Source organism: Nothobranchius furzeri, chromosome 6, assembly GCF_043380555.1.
Source record: "Nothobranchius furzeri strain GRZ-AD chromosome 6, NfurGRZ-RIMD1, whole genome shotgun sequence".
Taxonomy (NCBI): Eukaryota; Metazoa; Chordata; class Actinopteri; order Cyprinodontiformes; family Nothobranchiidae; genus Nothobranchius; species Nothobranchius furzeri.
This window is the reverse complement of record NC_091746.1, coordinates 22,988,500-23,014,117: the sequence shown is the minus strand read 5'-3', so window position 1 is coordinate 23,014,117 and position 25,618 is coordinate 22,988,500. Positions and strand designations below refer to the sequence as shown.

General features: G+C 46.8%; 1 protein-coding gene across 2 annotated transcripts; it reads right to left on the bottom strand.

Annotated features, from left to right (window-relative positions):
• Positions 1 to 1,001: 1,001 nt before the first annotated feature.
• On the bottom strand, positions 1,002 to 23,983 carry ldb1b (LIM-domain binding 1b). 2 transcript variants are annotated; one of them, XM_015970241.3, is made up of 11 exons: positions 23,846 to 23,983; positions 15,219 to 15,321; positions 15,081 to 15,125; positions 14,919 to 14,994; positions 14,713 to 14,815; positions 7,757 to 7,929; positions 7,530 to 7,652; positions 7,365 to 7,448; positions 4,198 to 4,321; positions 3,900 to 4,048; positions 1,002 to 1,430 (listed from the first exon to the last, which is right to left on the bottom strand). In XM_015970241.3, the coding sequence occupies exons 1-11, from the start codon at positions 23,877 to 23,879 to the stop codon at positions 1,200 to 1,202; spliced, it is 1,245 nt and encodes a 414-aa protein (XP_015825727.3). In that variant the 5' UTR covers positions 23,880 to 23,983; the 3' UTR covers positions 1,002 to 1,199. The 2 variants fall into 2 exon arrangements, with proteins under 2 accessions (XP_015825727.3, XP_015825744.3); XM_015970258.3 differs by lacking the exon at positions 23,846 to 23,983 and adding an exon at positions 17,485 to 17,636.
• Positions 23,984 to 25,618: the final 1,635 nt, after the last annotated feature.

Genomic DNA, 25,618 nt, shown 5'->3' with positions numbered 1-25,618 from the left:
GGAAGAAGGAAAGACAGCAGGTGGGCGGGGAAAGGGGGCGGGGCCACAGGTGTTTTTTCTCCTAATTGTTTCTTTACATTAGATCGGGATGGCTTCAGGTAAATCTAAGTAAGAATACATCTTATTACAGTCAGACAGAACTTTGCTACTACCTTAAATATACAAGCACAAATACACAAAAACTCTCCAAATAAAACAAACAAAACAAAAACATCCACACTAAATTATTCCTCTTTTATAAACAGAAAAGGACAATATATTGGGGGGGTGTAAAAGTCCTGCGTTGCTCCTTGGTCTGTAGCTTTTTAGTATTGGTAGAAAATAAAAAAACTATTGAAATGAAGCTGTTTTAATACAAATAAAAAAACATTCTAGGGAAATATATATACTGTATAAAAACTCTGAAAGTGTGTGTGTGTGTGTGTGTGTATGTGTGTGTTGTAAATGCTTCCCATTTTAAAAACTGCATTCACAATTGTCTAATTAGATGGTTCAGGCACCAGGGTACTCAAAATCCTTCGAACGTGTGTGTGTGTGTGTGTGTGTCATTACCCCAGTGCCACCTGACCACTAGTGTGTTCATTTCAATTGTTTTAATGACGGTCGTTTAATTCTGATCCATCTGCTTCAGCAAAGCCACAAACTCTCTCTCTCTCTCACACACACACACACACACACACACACACTTGTGCCTCAGCAGATCAGACCACAATCCAGGGCCGTGTTTGTTTAACGAGTGGGTGAGTAGTCCCTAAGCAGCTCGCCGCCCTCGCGAAGCCCCGCCTCCAGCATCCCCTCCACCCCATCCGTTCCACGTCGGCACCCTTCGGTTCCGACAGGTTGGTGTACTGAAATCTTTCGTGGAATAAATTCCTGCTACTTATTAGTCAACCCAATCGCCGTCTGAGAGAATGAAAGAAGAAAACTCAGCAACAGCAGATGGGACGTTTTCCATAACGGCTAAAAGGAAACTAAGCAGCGCTGGGAGCCAGGGCCTACAAGTAGAAAGGATCAGCGCTGAAATAAAAATGTCTCTGGCTCCGTGGGGGGCAGACTGGAGCTAGCTGTGGGTGGATTTGAGCGCTACAGCAGTGTTTGGGTCAAAGGTCAGACTGACTGGGCTGCAGTCATGGCTCCAGAGGTAGGGTGGGGTGGTGGGGCTGAGACGGGGTTGTGTACACGTTGTGGGGCTCTGGGCTCTACTGCGATGCCTGGGAGGTGGGGTTATCGCTCTTGCTCTCTTGGCTGGAGGGGGCCTTGTTGTTCCAGGGCGAGTTGGAGCCCAGCGCTGGAGAGTTGTTGAAGCTGTCCTCGTCGTCGATTCCATTGGCCGCGTCGAACTGCGTGTTCTCCAGCCGTGTGATCAGACGTTCGTCCTCATCACCAAACTCCCCGCCCATTAGAGTGGGCTCTCCCACCACCATCACATCCTGTGGTGACAACACAGCGGCAAGCGTTAGATCACATCACTCACACCTCCAACAAGCCATTTATCCCCTCCTAAGCATTCAGCCAGCAAACTAGTGCTGTCCACAACAAGACTCTTCTCTGCATTTCCAACAAAGACTGTTGGTTTGATGGCGGTGTTCAACACTTAACAGAGCTGAGTCCAGATCTGGTCCCAGAGGGTCAGTTCCTGCATGAACATATTTTAAATCCAGTAGGAGCTAAACGGAGCCAAAAGGGATCCAGCCCCTCCACTTCTCATGGGCAGAAAACCACGTTTACAACTTCAGCCACACGGCACCACGGCCGGCAGGTTAACTGTTCTCTGCACAACGCCTGTAACCCCGGCGGCAGCGCCTGAGAAACTCAACGATGGGCAGTCCGTCAGCCAATTTCTCTTTGTGCATCAGCGTAACTTTCTGTTGGGTGGCTCTGAGTTTTTGCTCAAGTTGCTGCAGTGAACCGAGCATCGTTGGCAAACTACGACTTAATGGAGACAGGTGATTCGCCGTGGCAACACCTGAAGGGAAAAGCCAAAAGAGAAAGTCTATCAGAACGAGATCTTGGGCTTTCGCTGGAGCGGTTCACAGCAGAGTGTGAAGCAGCTGGGAGGAGAATCAGCGCCTCCAAATCCGAGACCTTGGTCTGGAGTCGGAAAATTGGAGAATGCCTTCTACGGGTCAGGGATGGGTTAGACATCGTTTGAATTTGAACGATTCCAATTCCTCGTTTCAATTCTGATTCCCATCGTTTCCCGATTCTAAATATGTTAAGAGGCAGGATCCAAAAGCAAGTTTTTAACGAGCCAGCTAACCAGGTCTTAGGTGATGTGGTGAGTTTCACCGTCTGTTTTCTACCAGAAGCTGCTGCAGGAGATAGGTGTAGGAGACTATCTTCTACCAGAAGCTGCTGCAGGAGATAGGTTTAGGACAGGGGTTGGCAACCTTTTCCCATCAAAGAGCCATTATTACCCGTTTCCCACAGTAAAGAAAACAGTGGGAGCCGCAGCAGCCGCGGCGTTGTGGGCGGGGCCTACCCTCAGATAGTAGAGAGCTGCTTTAACAGATCACAACAGGTGACAGCAACCAATACCAGTCACTCATTTACCTCAAAGTTATCTTTCGACAGAAGATAATTAATAAAGCAGTTTGCATAAAAATGATCCAAAGAATGTAGCCGTCTGTGCTACAATATTTCGATATTTTTCACCCTGCTAGTGGTTTTAATAGCTGAGCAGGTGACGCTTTTTGAGGCGTCACACATAACTGCTCACATACCGTGACGCTCAGCATCTCATAAACAACGATGATGGTGTCTGAAGTGGAGTGGCTCTTTCCTCTGTTCTAAATGATTTGGACATGTCATTGCCAGATGCCATCTTTGACTACAGCAAAAATAAATAAATAAATAAATAAATAAATAAATAAATAAAAACCACAGTCATCATTTCTGCCTTTTTTCTGATTGGTTGTTTTTGAGCTGGCTAGTCCCGCCCCTCATGGTGCTCTCTGCCTCCGAGTATCCAGACTCGCCCTCTGTGTAGAGACCTTACATGGACAAGCACCATCTTACATTGGTGATCTTCTCAGTCCCTACACCCCCAGCAGGTCCCTGAGGTCCAGTGACCAAAGCCTACTGGTTGTGCAGCACCAGGCTAAAGACCAAAGGTAACAGATCATCTGCTGCTGTGGCCCCCAGACTTTGGACCTCTCTCCCCCTGAGCCTGAGATCAGTGGACTCAGTGGTCTCCTTTAAACTCACCTGTTCAGGTTTGGTGGGACCTTCATCACCACCCCTCCTGGTTCTGCCTTTCCCAGGATCCACAGATTTCCATCTTTCCTTTTCATTTTCTCTCTCCCTTTCCTTAAATATTTTTGTTCTTTTCTCCTTTTAAATATATTTTGACTCCCTTTCAAATCTTTTTATCCTTTAATTTCCCTTTTGTTTGTTTTTGTGAAGCGCCTCGTGATTTTTATCAAGAGGCGCTTTATAAAAGATGTCTTCTTCTAGAGGGTGAGTCCGGCAGGCCAGTCCAGTTCTGACTGCAAACTGGTGAAAAATAAGAACGATACTAAAGAAAGAAAACAATCTTATTTAAAGTTCCTCTCACGATAAAAATCATGAGGTGCTTCACAAAAACTATTTTAAAAAAACCTTTAAAAATATGTTTAAAATGAGAAGAAATGTAATTTGTGAATAAAAATGTAAGGAAAGGGAGAGGGAAAATGAAAAGGACAGAGGGAAACCTGTGGATCCCGGGAAAGGCGGGATAAGAACAGAGTAAGGAGATGAGTCTTCAGCTGCCTTTTGAAGGAGAATATTAAGTCATTGGTCCATTTGCATGCTGCTGTCTCTGACTTTTAAATGTCAGCAGGTTAGGGACAACGTCCACTATGGACTCGTGACGGGTGTAGAAGCTGAGCATTGCCACTAGATGACGGTGTTGTACTCACTGGAACTTGGCTGGATAGCGGGAAGCCACTACCAGGACTCTTCTTTTTGTTGTTGCTGTTATTATTGGCCCCTCCCCCTCCGCTGATGGTGCTGCCACCTGATGGCTTACGCTTCCGGCGCTTGTTAGGGGCCTGTCTCGATGGCTCAGCTGCACAGCAGGGACAGGGAGAGCAGTTACACGTGTGTGTGTGTGTGTGTGTGTGTGTGTGTGTGTGTGTGTGTGTGTGTGTGTGTGTGTGTGTGTGTGTGTGTGTGTGTGTGTGTGTGTGTGTGTATTGCTGCTGGGTGGCCACATACCAGGCGGTGCCACCATCCGTTGCCACTTCTGGAAGAGGCAGGTCTTGAGGCAGTCTCTGGGGCTGAGGCTGTATGTCTTGTGCCTGGACATGAGCTCCTGCATGGGCTCCAGAATAACACACAGCTGGAGGAGGGAACAACAAAACATGCTAGTTAGAGATTCTCACTCATCTCAGACGATGGGAACGGTGTGCATCCCATAATGAGCTCATAAAAAGGAAAAGGAGAGGTTAAACTCATTTTTATTAAGCACCAATGTTTTAAAATGACATCTGAGGAAGTTTTAATTCATCTGCCAACGTTGCATCGTTCCGTTATCAAGTTTGAAAAAACTCTAAACTAAAACGTTTCTGTAGTTATTTTGGTTGCAATCTTCTGATTAAACAGGATGAGTCTGCTTCTCCGGCTGAGACACACACGGCCCCTCCCTGAACACATCAGCACTAACGGACGTTCCCCACACTCAGCTGGAAGGAACGTTTAATTATCACAAGTCTAAGGTAAAAAGTAGTGCAGTGGCTCATTTCCCCTCTGAAACTCTAATAATAAATCAAAGAAAACACGGGAGGAAATGAGTCCAGCAGACTAACACTAAGTGGGGACAACAGACCTGAAACTAATTCACAACCTGTGAGCCAAGCCTGTTGGGGTCTCTGTAAAATGAATCAGAAAATCAGAGATTCATACACGAGGTACTGAATTAGAAAAGAACAGAAAGCTTTTCGGAACCGCTCCAACCCTAACCCTGACCACATAGTCCTCCCAACCACATCCTAAGGTCAATAGGCAACCAGTAACCTTCCAGCTGTTTAGTGTTGAGTCACCACAGCAGTAGTCAGCACCAGTGGTTCTTCTGTGTACCAGATCTACGACTGGAGAAGTCCTTATCCTGATTCCACAGCAAAAGCCTCTAGGGACACACCCATATAACTGCCTGATATGTACTACTTATACATATCAGCCTGATATGTACTACGTATACATAACTGCCTGATATGTACTACTTATACATATCAGCCTGATATGTACTACGTATACATATCTGCCTGATATGTACTACTTATATATAAGTAGTACATATCAGGCTGATATATTATATATATATATATATATATATATATATATATATATATATATATATATATATACACATATCAGCCTGATATGTACTACTTTTACATATCAGCCTGATATGTACTACTTATACATATCAGCCTGATATGTACTACTTATATATATCAGCCTGATATGTACTACTTATATATATCAGCCTGATATATACTACTTTTATACATCTGCCTGTATGTACTACTTTTATATCAGCAGATATAAAAGTAATAGCAGAGAAGTTTGCAGTGTCTCCATTAACGAACAAAAGCAGCCCGAGTAGTCTTGCTTTTGGAGACCGATTCTGATATTGCATCCTGCTTTGCTGCGAGTGTGTGTGTGAGTGCGTGTGTACGTGTGTGTGCGCGCGCGCGCGTGTGTGTGTGCCTCCATACAGCAGTGAGGGACAGACTAAAGCCTGATTCATGCTTCTCAGTCAGCTCCAAAAGGGACGGACATGCACGCACGGACGGAGATGTTTTGCCCTCATACTTCTCCGTCTCCTGGAGAGTGTTGCAAAGCTATTCCCCACCAGGACAGTAGGGGGCGTAGCGCTGTTCTGTGGTATCCTGTCATGTATCCTGTCCAAGATCGTGTGTTTATATTGTGTTTTTTGTATATAAGAGACTTTTTAACACGGACAAATGTGTCTCTCATCCTCCTCCACCTCTTCATGCGCTCACCACCTCTAAACCCATGTTTTCTGTCATTTCCATCCACAAATAAAACGCTTGCTGCGCATCTTTTCACTCCTCCAGTCACGGGGGAATTAAACGTTCATGTTTTTAGAGTTTTTTTCACGAGGTATTCTTCAAGCTTCTCCGTGTCTGCCTCTAGTTATCCTCGGCTCTCTTTGTTTTTGAGGGCGCAATGGCGGTGCTGTAGACGACCGCGGCGTCCTGACCAATCACAAACTTGCGTGGTCCGTCTCGACGGACGGATGTTTAGAAAAGAGAGCTTGACTCTGTCCGTCCTTGCAGAGCTCTCCAGCAGGCCCGCAAGGACGGATAATGGCGTTGCGTGTCTCCGCACTGACGCAGACGAAGAAGCATAAATCAGGCTTAACACAGCTTCAGTCAGAGGTGTTTAACTCCACAGCATCCAAAATGACAAGGCCCCGCTGGCTGATTCTATCCACCAATGGGAGGCTCCCGCTTTAGGCCTCATTTTGAGCCAGCCAATCAGTCAGCAGTTGGACCTGTTCAGCTCCAGGCAGACCTCCTCGAGGAGGGCTGAAAAGACGTCTGGTTGCTCGTGGGAAAATTCAAGGCTACCTAAATGAGAACACTCCAACCCGGTCCAGGCGGAGTGGAGCCGATGCTGAAGTGTAATGGGCCATTCCCATCTGTACCGGGTCGGGTAGCCCCAGTCGGCCCGGTTGATTCCACACATCCTTGCCTTAAGCCCATGTGGGCTGATTCTACCCACCAATCAGAGGCTTGCTCTAATGGAAGGTGTGAATTTGCTGTCAGCAGTGGGTGTGTTGGCCCTGGTCGGCCTGAAGCAGACCCCCTCGAGAAGAGGGCTGAGAATGAGCCTTGGTTGGCCCGGAAAAATACCAGGCCACCCAGATATGTAAACAACCTATGCTACCCGGCCCGACCCGGTACAGATGGGAATGGCCCACAAAAGTCATTAAAGTCAGCCACATCCCGATCTGAACTGCTGAGCTTGACGTGCTCTGGAAGCATGATGCGTAAGAAATGGACCCACAGCGTAAATGTAGTGAAGCAACGCCACACTGTCAGGGTTTCCCTCCATAGGCTCAGGCGTGATGCTGCGCCACCCCTACAAGATCTACGAGTCTTTGCTGGTCTACCCATTTTCCTCCACAGCACCTGGATCACAACACTGCACCAGTAAAATGTCTTCAGACTGTGGTACGCACATTTAATGAAGCTTCAGATCCGTAAAAAAAAAACAAACAATAGAGGATTGGAATCCTTTCAGACCTGATTCAGTGTTTGAGGTGTTTCCACCCTGATCGAATACTAGTGATCAGTTTTACAAGCAGCGTTGTGTCGGCGAGCGGACAACACGACAGCTCCAGTCTCACTTACTCGGAGGTAGTTGAGGGTGGAGTTCGACAGGCCACATCTTGTTATGTTTTTGGAAAGCTGGTCCAGCATCTGTGGGTCTTGGGCCTGAAACACCAACGGACGGTCAGATTACAAGAAAACCATGGCAACGCCCCTCATCTACAAACATCTGGAGCAGCGACTCACATGCATGGCCAGTATGCTGCGTGGGATGAGTTCACGGTGTTGTCTGATGCTGAAGTGCCATGTCTTTATCCGCATCATGTCATCAAACATGAACTCCAAGTACAAGCGTCCTTCTACACACACCTACAACAGGAAGGGCGGAGTCAGCACAGGAGCAGTGTTTGCAGATCGTTACATGGCTGCCTAAGTGCAAAGTTTACCTGGATGCTTTATAGATAAAAACACACCTGTGTGAACATGGGCTTTCCGTTCTGGGTCACCATGGTGCACTGATCACAATCGAGGGAGACAAAATTATTGTGGAAGGACTCCTTGGGGTGTTTCAGCACGTAGTAGAGCTCAGTGGCACCGCCTTCAAATATACTCCGGAAGTATCTCGGAATTAGCGTTCGGCCAATTGCTGAAAAAGGTAAACAAACAAACAGGGGAGGTGCTTTAGAGGTATGCAGCAACATTTTAGCTTGCAGGGCGGTGTTCCAGAAAGTGGGTTTAGAACATCAGGATCTCCAGATAAGTCCCTGATTGGCCTGGCGCTCCCCTCCCCTCCAGGTTTCGCTGGCTCCACGAACAATTCTCAGGTGGATTCAATCCCCTCTAGCCCAAGCGAGGATGGGAAATCACAGCTCACGTGCGTCCATAGTAGCGCCGGGCGATATGGCCTGAAATCAGTATCAAGATATATTGAGGATTTCACCTGGATAATAAGTGGACGATAACTACAGGTATGCGCAGAAACAACAGTTGTCCACTAGATGTCTCATGTATGACACTGAGTCACATGACCCAAGGTGGTACAGCTTAAAGGGACAGGAACGCTGCCGACCTACACACATCTATTCATTTTTTATTTTCAAATTATTGACACGGGAAAAATTCGATGAGTCAGAATTTCGATAACGAAAATTTTTTTATTTATTGCCCAGCCCTAGTCCACAGGCAGACCCTGTTAATCGATGCCAGATAAATGAGAATGAAAGGACAGAGCCTGGTTCTTCATCCAGACGGAGCAATAATTATTCATGCCTACGAGGACTGTAGAGATATCAGAGCTAAGACAGACCATGAGCTGCTTGAATAAAGCTGTGTAGCTAGAGCTGCTTAGTTAGAACGCGCAGAGTTGACATGTTTCCATGGCAACGCTGGAAGATGCTTCAGCTCCCGTTTCCCCACACATTCTAGAAAAGTTTCATCATTTATTTGGTTTTCATGTTCTGCTCCAGAGTCTGGGTGTTTAGAGACTGGAGGACTTTGTTTCTGCTGAGCAGCTGCTGCTACAGCTGTGGGCCAGCGGTGGTGATAATTCACCACCTCGTAGCTGCCAGCCACCCACGAGAAAAAGGCGATGTCACTCACCTCGTCCAATCATATTTACAAAGCATCTGTTAGCCTAGCTGCTAGCCTGCCAATGAGCAGGTTTGTTCTCCAGCATGTGTTACCATGGTTACTGGGAGGGGCTTCAGGCCATATTTAAGGGAGGTTACACCGGGAATCTCACAAGAAAACCTGGGTTTGGGAAAATCTTGCTTTCTGGAATACCGCCCTGGTAAACCAAGAAAACCTGCAAGCTGCATATATATTTTCAGGGTAAATGCACGGATCTCAAAATGACATGCAACACTTTTTAAGACTTTCTAAAAATAAAACTAAGACTTTATTGCAAAGAACTAATCAACTCATGTTGTTTTTAAATACTGCATCGCTTCGTTTTCCACTTCATGTCGGGTTACGTCACATCCGGGACAGCGAGACTGTAGCAATAATACGGAAAGCCACGTGGTACAAAAACGCAAACCGCACACATAGAATAACAAAAATAATTGTATTAGTTTACATGCATCTGTTTCGCATACCTGCGAACTCAAGCGGCTGTGAAAAAAGAGACAACTAAATTAACCCCCCCCAATCAAGGTCCTCACGTGCTGCAGATGTGCATCTATTGTACAGGGGTTTGCAGTGACCTCTGACCTTTACATACTTTATTTTATTGAGAATAATTAAAAAAATTTATTTAATGTGATGTTTTTGCAAAATGCAAGCGGTTTTCTACCAGTCCTACTGTTCAAGAGAGCTAAATATAATAAACTGGCAGCACTGATCATGATTAGGGATCATCATATAATAATGAATTATTATGAGACTAATTCACAGAACAGCAAACATAAAAACCTCTGGAAATATTCCAGATTACTGTAATCGTTCTTCAGTAGGATGGGCAGATCCCAACTCCTCACTGTGGGACGTGAAGCTTCAACGCAACCAGATTAAGTTAGTTCTGCCTTTTATCTCTAACATGACTGTTAAATGTACATAAAGTTATTATATAACTGATGTCTAATATATTCTATTTGAATTCAACTGGAACAAGCAAACAGCAGAAGTTCCTCTCAGTTACCACAGCTTAACTCAGGCTGGACCTTCTACTGTGGCTCTGAGTAACTTTAGTTACAGTTACTTTAAACCATCAACTGCTTTTATAAATTTATGGGCCATTCCCATCTGTACCGGGTCGGCCCGGGCCAGGTAGCCCCAGTCGGCCCCAGCCTGGCCCGGTTGATTCCACACATCCTTGCCTTAAGCCCATGTGGGCTGATTCTACCCACCAATCAGAGGCTTGCTCTAATGGAAGGTGTGAATTTGCTGTCAGCAGTGGGTGTGTTGGCCCTGGTTGGCCTGAAGCAGACCCCCTCGAGAAGAGGGCTGAGAATGAGCCTTGGTTGGCCCGGAAAAATACCAGGCCACCCAGATATGTAAACAACCTACGCTACCCGGCCCGGGCCGACCCGGTACAGACGGGAATGGCCCAATAGACAGGCCCACTATAAAATAACGAAGGTTTAAGCAGCTTTTTAACATTTTAACTGAACATTTGTGCTGACTTTCCACCACAGGATGATGGTAAAAGTACCAGAAACATCTTCAGATCATCATCTGTAAACATTCTGTTTACGTTTATTTTCCACTAACAGCATCTCATTGAGAACAGATCCATACTCTGTTGCAAGTTTTCTTCTTCTTCATTTCAAATATCTTCTACATGTAGGGAAGACGTGCCTAAAAGGATTTAGCTTGTATCTGAAACAACAACCGCAGCAGCTCGTCTGTAAGAACCTTCTTTGGGATAGGGTGGACCTGTCTAATTCCTGGGAAAGCTGTTTTTGACCGACACCTGAACTCACACCCCCACCCCAGAACACAAGCCTCTGGAAACATCAGTGGAGGCTGAAACTGGAAGGAGACGAAGCTGCTGAAGTTCTGGACAGAAACCTGCGGTACTTGGAGGGAATTTGGATGATTTTACAAACGATTTCTGACAACTGTTCAGACCCTCTTCTTAGACCTACTTTTATATATAAAAAAAAAAAACTACCGAGAAGCATTTCTGGTAACCCTCAGCCACTTTCTAGATAACGCCATCGATAATTCCAGCAGGTTAGCACAACACGCAGCCTGTGCTCCGGACACTGGAAAGTACTGATGTAGCGATGTGTGAGTCGCTAACGACACGTCTAAATATGTGCGTGTAGAGCACTGCACACACACATGTGCACACACACACGCACGCGCACACACAGATTGCGTGAGACTGGGGTGGTCGCTGTGAACGGAGGAGAGGGCTGGGACGTTCCATTAAATGATGGGCTCTAGAAAGGTGAGCAGGAGTGAAAACGGACACCTGGAAGTGGACACATTTAACGGATGACAGGGTGGAAAATGCAATGGGGAAATATGTCCAACTGGCTCTAATAGTTCAGTTAAAGCATATTTTACTGGCAGAGTTTGTTTTTGTCATTTAAAATGTTTTTGTGGCCGTTTCATTTCTCCTCACACTGAGCGACACGTTGCTACTCATTTGCTGTCAGTATTTAAGGTATTTTGGGGTCTGCCCTGGCTAAAGCCGGGCGTACACTGTGCGACTTTTTCACTCGCAGCGTTCAGCTTCAGCTCAAACTGTACGACTTCCTCGCAGAGCAGATCTCACGAGTCGTGTGCTCACACTGCACGACCCAGTTCTCGCATGCGACCTGACTGCTCACACTGTACGTCTGGTAGCAACACGTCGGCCCTAAAAATATGCTAAAAATAGCAGTTTTTACTCAACGCGTCAGACTTTTTTGTCTTGTTTTGCCTGTTGTCCTTCGGGAGTGCTGCAGGAGGACACACAGGGATTTATGGGGGTTGGATGAGGAAAATGAAATAAAGAAAGTGAATCTGTGTTTTGTGATCAGTTTAATTTGACATGAACATGACAAACACGCTTTCTTGACAATCTTTGTGACTAAAAAAACGTGTAGAAACAAAAACAAACAGCATGTGTTATTAGGGAAATAGCGAGCGGCGTTGATGCAGGATTGCGCATGCGCCGTGAGCGGTTCTGATACTTTTTGGGTCGCAGCTGCTTGCAGCGCCGCTTCAACAGTGTGATACCCTCACGAGGGACGAGCGAAATTTTAAACACGCCACAAGTCCGTGCGACCTCACGACTGCTGATCGGCAGCTGGTCACGTGGTGTTAATCGCTTCTCGTAACCCCCTGTACACTACACGACCGCTCGGCGCAAAACTCGCCCCGATGTCGTGGATTCTCGCACGAGAGGAAAATTGGCTTAAAAAAGTGAAAAAGTTGCACAGTGTTCGCCCGGCTTAAAGTAAGTTAAACGTCTGCCTAAACCCTTTGGATCATAACAATAAGTGCTTTGGCTCTTTAGTACCAACAATCAGGAGTTATTTTTGGGATTATCTTGTTTCTTTTTCTTATTTATAATTTTAAACGTGATTATCATCTTTGCCATAACCGAGCAGCCTTACACAAGCGTTGGCCGATGGGCTGAGCCGTTACGGTTGTTATTACTGAGGAGATTTGTTTATTTGTTTGTTTACTTGTGTGCCCGTGAGGTAGTCCGTTAATGACAGATATTTTCCACGTTACGCACAGAGAACATCACGGAGGTAACAATCATAAAAGATCTCCATCAGCGCATCTTCTCCGTTTCCCTGCCTCCCGCTGCTGACCGTGCACACAGGCGGCGCGCTGAAGAGGAGCTCGGTGAGCGTCTGTGATGCACTCGACACGTTACACGAGAGCGCAGTGTCATGTGGAAAGCAGAAACCCGTCTACATTTCAGAGTGTCAGGAAGACTTCTGTTATTTCAGTGTCAGCGGAGTGCAGATTCATCCAGAACAACATTTAAAGTCCAGAACCTCCTGACCTCCTCAGCAAGCTGCAGGCGACCAGCTCAGGTTCACGCGGAGCAGAAGGAGCGGGCGTTGGGCCGCAGCAGGCGAGATGTTCCTACTTTAAGTGAAATCGTTGCTGTTACTGGGGCAGTCTGATCAGCTTCTGTGGACTAAATATTAATGGAAATTTAATGGCGCTGGATGATTATTATTTTAAAAACAAAGTGAGGGGATAAAGGGATCATGTGACCTCTGGCTCCCTCCTCAGAGCGCGTCCAAACGCAGCAGCGATTCATTTCATTTCCTGATTAAACTAAGGAAAACAGCAGCCTGTTCAGAAAAAAACCTTTGGTTTGAACACCAAGATGGTGCGCACCACCGGACACGAACACCAGGCTTCTTTTCACCACTTTAACATGTTTTCTCATCCAGCAAACATTTGTGCTGCACTTCTATAAAAACATCAGCGACTGGTCTTCTGTGTTTGCTAATCAGTCCGTGCATCACGACGTTGTTCAAAGAGTCGCATGCTTGAATAAATCACCCTTCGTTGTTGACTGGACTGACTAGGGGTTGTATCAACTAGTCGACTTCACTGCTCTGTAGTGACTTTTTATGCCCGTCATCGACTAGCCGCCGTCACGTGATAATGACCGACAAGATTCAGTCCTCGGAAAGGACATCAGGTGGCGAGCCCCTGCACGTCAGGAGGCGACGCGCTGTGCCAGAGCGTCGGTATCTCACGCCCGCCGTAAAACGGACATTTGACCGAATTGTGACCTTTACCTAGCCTGGCAAGCCAGACTAAATAAATGTATTATTTAAACTTTGCAAAGCAAGAATTTGGTCTAGTTCACTAGGCTAACCTTTACCCTCTTGCAATGTGACCTTCCCCTCACCCCCGTCCTAACCTTAACCAGCTTGCGCAGGCAAAGCTCTGAATGTTGACGCGCTCCAGACATCTGCGTCCTGAGCACGGCCACAGTAACATTATCTAATCAGGTGTCGCCACCTCAAAAACTAATTTAACACGCGATCGATCATGTCGGCTCATTTCCTTTTATGTTTTCTGTCTTTTATTTGTGCCTGATGCGTTTCGCTGCTGCGGAGCAGAACGCATCACCCGTTTTGTCCTCCGGTGACGCACCACCAGTGCGGCCGGCGCGCACTCTGCTGTTTTTGCGGTCGGTAGATCTTTTAGAACTGCAGTTCAAAGGTAACTCATAAGGTGAATATATATGAAGCCAGGTAGCAGTTTCTCTTTAGGATTGAGAGGAGATGCAGGAAGATAATAAACAGGCAGGACAGAAAAATAGTCAAATAAAAACAAGTTAGTTTTTGTACCTGATGGTTGCATCAAACAGACACCATTAAAGGTATCAGAAGTGAGGAACAGAAAATGAAATAATTATTTTAATGTTTAGAGCAGCAGGAACTCGGAGAGGCTGCAGGCGCATCAGTGAGTTTGTGCGGGGGGGGGCTGAAGCGGAGCAGTATGGATGCAGAAACCACCGTTGTTAGAAGATGTTTAACTTAGAAAATGTGGGCGCAGTTTCAATTGTCAAAAACTCCAGCGAACCACCCCACTTCAGGTGTATAACGTCATCAATGACTAGTCAAAGTCGACTCGATTTTCCTAACTTGACGGTCGACTTTAAAAATAAATTAAGTCATGCAGCCTCTAGGACTGACGACTGGTGGTGGGAAACATTTCACGGATGGCCCAGCCCTACCCTACACCCACATACCTCTACTCCGGTAAATGGCCTGCATTTGTACCGCACCTTGTACGGATCTATAACGCCACCCAAGACGCTTCACAACACAATCAGTCATTCATCCGTTCACACTGCCTCAGGAGCACCAACGCTGAGTAACGGTCACACAGCAAAAACTAGAATCTGGTGTTGGCACTTGGGTCAGTCATTTCACTTCAGAGATGAAACTGAGACAGAGTTTCATCTCTAGTTTCTGATTCAGCAGCAGGACCGACTCCACTCGGCTCTTACTGTAACGTTTGGGTCCGTCTTCCAGACAGAAAGTAATGGTCAACATGGCATCGTCTTCAAAGAACTCCGTAGTAAACGCATCCCACCAAATGTTGTCACACTCCTGCAGGGGGATGAGGGGAAAACAACCACATCATTAATTACTAGGCTACTTGTGTGTCCGTGTATGTGGTCGTCTGTGTGCACGAGGGTGTGGACTAACTGACCTCTGTCCAGCTCTGTAGCCGTTTGTTGAGCTCAAATATTCTGTAGTCCGTCTGGTTGCCATACGGCGTGTGCCTCCTGATTTATCACAAAAAGAAACAAAAAAACACCTCAGAATGATTGGAGATACTAGATGCTCCAGAGGAAAAGCTGCACAGCATTACCCTATTCCTTGGTCCAGGTACGAGGGCGGGTACATCGGAGTAGGGCTGAAAAGAAGACGGGAACGGGATTGTTACGTTCAGCTTCTCCAGGATTTGAATATGACACAATCTGGACTATTTAGCAGACATGACACTCACCCCACGTCTCTGTCCAGCATGGTGCCGGGGTGGAAAGGGGGGAAAGTGCTACCGTTGGGGGGCTCCTTGGGAGAGTACAGCTTGAATGATTTGGAGGAACAGCCTGGAAGAGAGGAGGAGAAACGGAGAAGGGAGGTGTGAGACACAGCATGGCTGATATTTCAGTCAGAATTATTTCACAAACAAATCTGCATGTTAGCAACAACACGGGTGAAGCCGGGAACGTATTTAAAGAGACGACCAGGTTTATTTCTAAAACACGAATCCACCCTCTGTAAAATAATCAGTAAATATCAAATACCAGCAGACTGCAGGCACGCTACAACTACTCATGAACAGACTGATGCCTCTCTGACTAACGGCTCCAATCCCTGCTTTACTCTAATTGCCCAACTCTACAATAAAGGCCATCCAGGCGTGGCGGCCTGCAGGTCACGACCCCGCCGGCCCCATGGTGAGGCTCCGCCTCCTAATGTCTCTGTCTTGTTACTGCATATTAAACATGATGCCTCACACAGATACAGATGATGTGAATACTGCAGCATTGTGATGTTAGGCGCTCTTCACTTTGAGCCTTCGTACACAACAAAGTTCCTCCAACAACTCTTTCAGGTTCATTCCCATTTAAAAACATCCTCAAGCAGCAGCTTATCCAAAACTAAAGGACTTGAACACATTTCGCTTTCATCCCAGGTGGTCTCTACTGCGTTTATCTTGAGACACCGCCCACAAAGCCCATGAAATAAGCTGCAGACCTAAAGGTAAACAAGATGAGGTTTACAACAAGCTCTTCTCTGCAGACAAAAAAGCCATAAAACATCCATTTGAGGCCCTGCCTTCCCTTTGAGCAGGAACAAGCTGTTTGGATGGTAACACCAGGCTATAGGCTGAATGCAGCAGCAGAAGATTGATAAATAAATAAATAATCAATGCTTATGTGTCCATTAGTTGTTGAGAGCTCCATTAGCTCCTCTCCTCGTCTGTTAGTGGTTAATGACAGTCAGTCACAATCACATCAGCTGGATTCCACTTCCTCCACTGGGAATCGTGCTCCTCTCTCCCGCACAAGCAAACAACGCATTATATACATACTGTACATGTTCACATCCTGCTGGCACAGGGGACGCCAGCCTCCTGGGTAGGGCTTAGAAAGTGCTATGGATGCACAAAAGCACTCAACGGGATGTTTTCCTCAAACGTTTGAAAACATACCTGCCACTGAACTAGTTTTACCTTACCAGACACTTCTACAGCTGTCTGGTTCTGAATGGGATATCAGTCCAGCCCGTCCCACTGGACACACACTTTACCCAGATGGGTGACAGAGCAGCAAATCTGACTTTCTGCAACAAGAACATCAGCACAGCTGTCCCACAGACACCAGCCTCTCTGGTACATAATAATCAACCCTGAATAAACTGTTTTTACTTCACGATGCCAAGGAAACTTTTAAGACATCCCATAATACTCGTCAACTCGCGTTTCCTTTCACACCGACGGCTGAAAGGGCCCAGCAGGTGCACCTTTACCTACATGTTTGGTTCCTATTTCCTCACTTTTTGTTGCAGCTCTGCTGTAGAAACTAAACGTTAACGGCTGAACGGGTCCGGGAGACATGGCTGTGTGCCGAAGCACACTTCGTTCTGAAGCTTTCTGCTCGGGCTGATGAGGAAAGCAGGAGCTGTCGTTGTTTTCCGTTCGTCACCTCAAACTGCCACCATGATGGTTGCCAGGAGGGACAAGTGTCTCTAAACGACACCGGAACAAACCAAACCCGGTTCCACTTCCACACAATTCCCCTTCTTCTTCTTCTTACAGCTTCCAAAAAGTAGTTTCAAACTCGGAGCACTTTTAAAACAATTTACCAGCCGAACATAGGTAACTGTTGAGCCGACAAAGGCAATTAGAAAGGCAGCCTAATGCTAGCACCTAGCCACAAGCTAAGCTACATGGTTACGGAAAGCGGCTGACTTTAGGAACAAACATGGGAACAAAACACAAACTTTCAGTCAATTCAGCCGTTCGTTTTAGTACACGACTAACAAGATAATTAACAGCAATGTCTTCGACCCACAATAAAAACTACATCGAAGGCCTTTTCAGGGCACACTAGAGGCAGTAGTCAGTTGGTAGCATGTTAGCATTAAATCCCTTTTAACGAGAAACCACCTAAAGAGGACGAGACACCGCACGCGCCGCGCCTGCTGGCTCTCGAAGCCAACAAGAGAGGCGAAACTTTGTGTTTGGGGTGAAAATGAGCCGTTACCTGCAGAGAAGTCCGACCAGAAACAGCTGTTTACAGATCCGTGGTGAGACCGTGTGTACGCTCCGTGCGTAAAAACGGATAGGCCCGCTGGACGCGACGTACACACAACGCGTCCTTCCCAACAGGAGCAACACTAAAAAGCTCCTCAAACCGCAAGACTGCAGCGGGATAAGGCCTAAATTGCGGGAGTCGATGGTTTATGTTTTGTCCCGCATGAGGCCTTGTTAGTGGGCTGAAGCCTGCTGTGGGTTTACATACGGACCCCGATGAGCCCTTTGTTCACGGGAGGACATGAACAATAGCTGTAGGCCCTCCTCCTCCTTTCCGTCTGCAATGCATTTGCTCCTCTCTCCTCTGCCCAACACAGCCAGCCGCCCTCTCGTCTCCCCCTTCTCCTCCTCCTAATGCACAACTGCACATAAAGGTTGTCAGCTAAGCATTTTCCCTTCCTCCTCCTCCCGCCAGAGTCCCATCTCCTCCTTATAACTGACACAGATGAGAATTGGCCTAATGCAGCCGACTGGAAATGTGCGTGGAAACAAAGGTCCTGCTGCCTGCAGAGTGGTTTCCATGTTTGCCTAATTAGTGCACATCTGCTTGCTTGCAAACAACCGAACTGGGACAGAGCCAAGGACCCGGGTCATATTCAAACCACAGAGGGTCATTCACCCCGCTGATGCAGCAACCTGATCAGGCAAAAGCAGATTTCAGCACCTCTAAACTTTCACAGAATAAACCAGACAGGGGAGGGCTTAGAATTAATTGTGTTTCAGGCTTTTGCACATTGACCGGTCTATGAGGTGGAAAACAAATCCATTAAGATGGAAATCCCGTTCCTCATCGTGTGCACGCATTAAGCCAGAAGGAGAATCCCATAGACCCTCTAAATCTGCTTAGATCGCCTCATTTTATAATCAGATATTCAGATCACACCCATATGGCTAAAGTTGGATTTTAAAAAGAACAAGTAGGCTAGAGTCCAGCCAGTCCTCTCCATGCACACAAACATTAAAGCTAAACTTTCACTGTTTTTGTTGTAGTCCGGTTCCTGTGTAATTTAGCACTTATTTGTCATTTATCCATTTCCTTTGCTGAAGAAAGGCTTCAACACTAGATGCAACTTCATGGATCAACTGAAAAAGAAATTTTAGCTTGTAAACCGCAAAATTACAACGACAACAGGCTGCAAGCTGACTAGGTGAATTGTTGCTAAATTACCAAACAGACGAAGTAAACATGATCAGCTTTAACTTGTGTTGCTATGAAGGTATTTATAGTGAAAATAATTCATCTCAAGACCCAGATCTTGTGTTTCTTGACCCACAGCGGGGTCCCGACTCCAGCATTTGGGAATCTTTAGTGCAGGGGTGCCCACGCTTTTCTAGACAAGGGCCAAATGTTTCAAGTTAATAGCCCTTGTGGGCCACAAAAATGTGATTGTTAGGGTCATTTTTTCATTTTTAATTCTCAAAATTTGCATATTAGTAGAAATTTTAATGTCAGAAAGTGCCAAGAAGCCTAAGCAGAGAGATAACACTTATAAATCAGAAGTTTGCTTTTCCCTCTCTCCAGCCACTTGGACCAGCTCCTCCGGGGGAATCCCAAGGCATTCCCTGGCCAGCTGGTAGACATAGTCCCTCCAGTGTGTCCCTTTAGGTCTTCTCCCAGTTGGACATGTCCAGAAAACCTCACCAGGGAGACGTCCAGGAGGCATCCTGACCAGATGCCCGAGCCACCTCAACTGGCTCCTCTCAATGTGGAGGAGCAGCAGGTCTACTCCGAGCCCCTCCCGGATGACCGAGCTTCTCACCCTATCTCTAAGAGAGATCACAGCCACCCTGCGGAGAAAACTAATTTCAGCCGCTTGTATCAGTGATCTCGTTCTTTCGGTCACTACCCAAAGCTCATGACCATAGGTGAGGGTAGGAACGTAGATCGACCGGTAAATCGAAAGCTTCGCCTTCTGACTCAGCTCTCTCTCCACCACGACAGACCGGTACAACGCCCGCATCACTGCAGATGTAGCACCAATCCGCCTATCGATCTCACGCTCCAGCTTTCCCTCACTCGTGAACAAGACCCCGAGATACTTTTATCTCACCTGTCTGCTCCACTCCTGCTGTTGTGGTCCTTGACGGACCTGTACTCAGCTTTGAGCTTTTTTATTTTTTCTCGGCACTGCTTCGAGGTGCGTTCAAAGCCGTGGGTGAACATCGCCAGTGCAATCCCCTGAAAGATCTTTTCATTACGCACCGTGCCGTCCAGTTCGCGCTGGATTCTCTCGTCGCTGAGCAAAGTGAGGAGGGTTTTAACCTCTTCATTGCTCCAGGGGTTAGGAGATGAGGTCTGGGAGCAGGGAGAAGCCATCATGTCAACGCTGGTGAACTGGAGATTGAGTTTGGAGTTTGGAGATTTGAGTTTGGGCGCGATTCTGTGACATCACTACAAATAACACCGCAGGGCCAATCAGAAGATGTTATTGAAGGGGAGGGTAACACATGACTTGACCAATCGGTGGACAGTGGGCGTGTTGGGCCAGGTCAGCCTGAAGCAGTACCCCTCGGGAAGAGGGCCGAGAATGAGCCTTGGTTGGCCCGGGAAAATTCCAGGCCACCCAGATATGTAAACAGCCTACGCTGCCCGGCCCGGGCCGACCCGGTACAGGTGGGAATGGGGCTTTAAAACTCCTCCACTTGGGGCAGGACCTCGTCCCTGACCTGGAGATCATTTGGTTTTCAGTTTGGAACCCAAATGATCTTAAAACGTATTTTCATGCCTCTTAACAACATTCTAACATAGTATCGTAACAAGCTTCTTGTGGGATTACAAATAAATAAAAACAAAGTGGTTCTCTCATTTGTCTAAAAACCTCCACCAATAACACGGCTGGGACCCAAACCAACGACTGGGCCATCCGGTTGTCATGTCAACGAGCCGCCGCACTTCCCCGGGTCCTCCACTCATCACACACTCACGTGTTCAGCACCAGAACACCACTGGTGTGAGAGGTTCTCCGCTCAGTAACATCAGAGGAGGAGAAACAGCCAGCTGCTACCGCTTCAGCTTTAGGACAAACTACCAGAGTCCAAAAAGAAAATCACCATCTGAATTCACGGACAACAGAAGACGTTTGGACCTAGAAAAAAAGTGACTGGTGTTTAGAGCCATCTGGGTTCCTCTGGCAGTGTGGGTTTCCGGTTCTGGTGGACACAGAACCAGTGAAGGTACCGGAGGGGAGGAGGGAGTGTTCCATGACCGCGTTTGCGTTCAACACCTAGCTTGTTAGCTATAGCAGCTACAAGCATCTCTCCCTACTTTGGACATTACAGATGGAAGCAACGCCTCTCACTCATGCACGCTCACCTGTAAAACCCACAGACATAAATATTGGGCTAAAAACATCGTTTTACCGTTGTTGCTCCCATGTTATGCTGTTTATTCATATTTCTATATTTGAAAGACTTACTTGTCCATAAGAAATGTTGTCAACTCTACATCCGTCTGGCACATCTGCAAATGCGCACGCACGCTCTGTGATCGACATCTGTACTCAAGCCAATGTCCAACGCTATTGGCTAATGCTGAGAGGCGCTCCAATCAAGTTGCACGGACCCTACATGATGGACGCTTGGAAAAAACATTAACATTATATCATAGAACAGGGTAGGGCTACCACTTTTATGAATTTCGAAAACAAACACAAATCTCCAGATTGTTGCTTTAATCTTGAAATACAATTGGAGGCCGCTCAAAATCCCTCTGAGGGCCACAAATGGCCCCTGGGCCGTAATTAGCTTTACAGTCTTAAAGCATCATTTTCATAGAAAATAAAAAAAGCAACTTTACGTTTTCCACTTGTAGAAAACCGTTAACGAATCATTTCTGAAAGTCTAATTTTGATCTTTTGCTTAACGGATTAATCAGTCAAAAGTGCTAAAGGAGACTATTTAAACTCATTTCCTGATACGTGTAATTCATGTGGTTCATCCCTTGAGTTATGGGAAATGGCCTGTAGTTGAGTCTTTGAACCCCCCAAGGTAAATGGTAAATGGCCTGTATTTGATATAGCGCCTTCTAGAGTCATGGAACCCCTCAAGGTGCTTTACAACACAATCAGTCATTCACACATTCACACACACATTCACACACTGGTGGGGATGAGCTACGATGTAGCCACAGCTGCCCTGGGGCACACTGACAGAGGCGAGGCTGCCGAGCACAGGCGCCACTGGTCCCTCCGACCACCACCAGCAGGCAAGGTGGGTTAAGTGTCTTGCCCAAGGACACAATGACAGAAACAGGCTGGGCGGGACTCGAACCTGCAACCTTCCGATTACGGGGCGAGCACTTAACCCCTGTGCCACCGTCGTCCCGTAAAGGTGCTTTACAACATTACGGTCATTCACCCACACACACTGTTTAGCTATTCTACACTGGATGGTTCTCCGAGATGAAAGTGGAGGAAGTGTGATCTGTTCTCTACGTCCGACATGTTTGAAATGTTTCACCGAGGGTTTTAGGCTGCTCCGTGGCCACGCTGTCTCACCGGCTTTAGCAGGAAAACCGGAATGTTGCTGTGACGTTTGACAGCTCTACTCCTGCAGAGACGATGAAGTTTGATCGTGTTTTTGGAGGAACGCCTCAGTGACTGTGACTATTTGTGAAGATTTCTTATTCGTTTAATGATATCATTTTTGCTTCAGCTGAACTTCCAGCATCAGATGATGTCACAGAGTTGTGCAAAAGTCTTAATCACTCCCTCATTTCCGTCTGCTTTGTTTCCAGCAGGACGATTTTCTGGTGTGAATTGTTGTTATTGAGCACACCGTTTTCTGGTTTGGAAGTCTCAAACCTTTTCTTTGGACTTTAGCTACTTGTTAGCCACTTTTGGAGGGGACACTGTTTAAAGAATAATTTTTAACATGAAATATTAAATTTACTTAACAAATAAAAAGTCAAAAGTTGCAAACACAATAAAAGTGAATTGATTTGTAAAAATGTATCTATGAGGTCCCGACAGGACACTGAAGAAAATAAAATTAAAAACTTGGTTTATTGCAGAAGTATGAAATGTCCCTTCAGGGGCACCGTAGCACTGATGCACATCGTCTCATCCACACAAGAATACATCTGCACTGATTTCTTCATCTGTGAGAGACAGGTTTAATCCTCCCTCCCTCGTCCTTTTATGCCTCTGCTGCATTTCAACGGTCTAAAAGCGCATTTTTATTACAGAATAGAATAATTATGAACTATAGCCTTAAGGCATGGATGAAAACATTTTACATTTTAGAGCTAATCGTGAGAGATTTACTATAGATTATTATATATTGTCTCTTTTCTGGATCCCATGTAACATAAATATGATCTTAAGTGGAGTCTCTCGAAGGAGAAATGAACACAGAAACTCAAATGCGGGCCTCCTTGGAAACTCTGATATCTGAAAACTGAAGTTAAGCAAAGCGTCTCTGAAAGATAGACATGAAGAGAGGATGATCACCCCCCCAGCAGCAGCAGCGGCTCGGACCGAGTTTACACGGTTCTGACCGTATAAGCTTGCTTCATCAGCTCTTCACAGCTCACAAGTCTCCTGTCGGTCCTTCAGCAGCATCTTTGTGTGCCGAGCACCAGGGGAGGTGTAGTCAATAGTAGCTTAAAGTGTCTGTTGCGGGTGACTTATGTGGATTTGCCTATCTTACATTCGCTGGCCTCTGTCACCATGGCAACTCGAGCAGTCAGTGCTGACACAACCGGAGAGGGGCGAAGAAACACCCGCGGAAATGGACTCACAAGAGTTAATCCTGTGTGTGTGTGTGTGTGTGTGTGTGTGTGTGTGTGTGTGTGTGTGTGTGTGTGTGTGTGTGTGTGTGTGTGTCCTAAGCTCACACACTGAAATGGTACATGACGGGGTTAATCCCCACTGTGTGTGTGTGTGTGTGTGTGTGTGTGTGTGTGTGTGTGTGTGTGTGTGTGTGTGTGTGTGTGTGTGTGTGTGTGTGTGTGTGTGTGTGTGTGTGTGTGTGTGTGTGAGGGGTGTCGGGATAAGGCTTGAAGGGCTTACACACACTGTCTCTTTTGCTCTCAGGCGTAGGGCAGGTCTTATCTTCAACCAGCACCCTGAGCAGAGAGGCGCAAGCACACACACACGCGCACGCACGCACGCGCACACACACACACACACACACACAGTTTCGCAGTCACACCTGAAGCCACAAATCCACGCGTACGCGGGGTGATTAAAGCACGGTGGAGCTGGAGACGCTCACACTCACAGGCCTGACCTGATCTGCCTCACTCAGATAATAAAGCACATTTAAACAGCAAACAGAGTTTTCTCCAGAGCCAGACAAGGAAAACTTACCTCCCTCAGCCCCACGCTGCTCTGACATCGCCATTTGTCACCTACAAATGCACTTTCACAGCCACACACTGATCTAACTCACACTCGGTGTGTGTTGGGCCTCTCGCCGGTGCCCATATCTCCCACGTCCAGACTGTCAGGCTCAGGGGCACGAGGAGGGGTTTGAGAAGAAGGAGGAGGAGGAAGCCTGTGGTATTTGTGTGCTTGCAAGTGTCACTGGGTGTTCATGTGTGCACGCTCCTGTGTTTTCCTCATGTGCAAATGCAGGATGCCACTTCCACTCATCAACAGGAACGGAACAAGCGTCTGCCAGCGCTCTGATAACAGCCATCCCTGTTGACCCTCCCTAAGCACAGGCTGATCCCAGGACAGACCCGACCAAACCCACCCAACTGCTGGCATCTGGCTGCATTTCCCGGGAATGTTTTTGTTTTCCCTCCAAACAGGAAAGAAACCAGAACCATTTCTCCTTTTGGAGATTTGATCCATTGTGTTAAGTAGAACAGTGAAACTTGTCTCTTTTACCACTCCCACTGCTCCACAGGGAAGGAACGCTCACTGGGCCAGCTCCTCCAGCAGTCCCCAAGGCTGGCAGCTGGGAGACAAAGTCCCTCCAGTGTGGCTGTTGACGTTCATTTGTTGCAGTAGTATTCAAAAGCCAAACATCTGTAATGAAAATCCAGGAACTTACGGAAGTTCCTAAAAACTTTAATGAATAAACAAAAGTGTATAATTTGTCAATAGCATTGTGAAGCTATGGGGTTTCATTTGTTTGTTTGCTATTACACTAATTTGTTTGCTCCGGTTCGTGTCTCTGTGTGTTTCGGCCATTATTGCTAATGCATCCACTACCTACTCCATCATGACCTAAAGTCAAGAGCTTATTCAGAGCTACTCATACAAAAGAAAATGTTGCCAAAAACAAGACAAACAATGAAAGAAAAATTACTTTAGCTTGAAATAATCCTGCAATAAATATGGTAATCCACCTCTATAATCTTGGTGTGTCACATGATTCATTGTATAAAAGTAAACATGCACAAAGTGATGCAGGAAAAGGAGGCGTTTACATTTAATGTGAAATATGGCGTCAGTAATTACATCTTTAACATTTGCATTATCTCCTCCTTGAACCATCACCTTATCGTGGAGGAGGAATTTGAGTGCCCTGATGATCCTAGGAGCTATGTTGTCTGGGGCACTTTGTGCCCCTGGTAGGGTCTCCCATGACAAATGGGTCTTAGGTGAAGGGTGAGACAAAGAACGGTTCAGAGGATCTTTCATGGACGTAAAAACAAAGAGTCGGAGTACCTGGCCCAGAGGGTTACCAGGGTCCCACCCTGGAGCCAGGCCTGGGGTTGGGGCCCGTGAGCGCGCGCCTGGTGGCCGGGCTTTCGTCCATGGGGCCCGGCCGGGCCCAGCCCGAATCGGATACATGGGCTCATCCAACTGTGGACCCACCACCCGCAGGAGGAACATGAAGGGTCCGGTGCAGTGTGGATCGGGTGGCAGACCGTGGCAGGAGCCTTGGCGGTCCGATTGCTGAAGTTGCTCCGGGTGAAAGGCGGAGGGCTGGGGTTGGCTTTTTGTTAGCCCCAAGACTCTGCCTGTGTGTTGGGGTTTACCCCGGGGGACGAGAGGGTAGCTTCCCTGCGCCTTCGGGTCGGGGAACGGGTCCTGACTGTTGTTTGTGCTTATGGGCCAAATATCAGTTCAGAATACCCACCCTTTTTGGAGTCCCTGGGACGAGTGCTAGATAGTGCTCCATCAGGG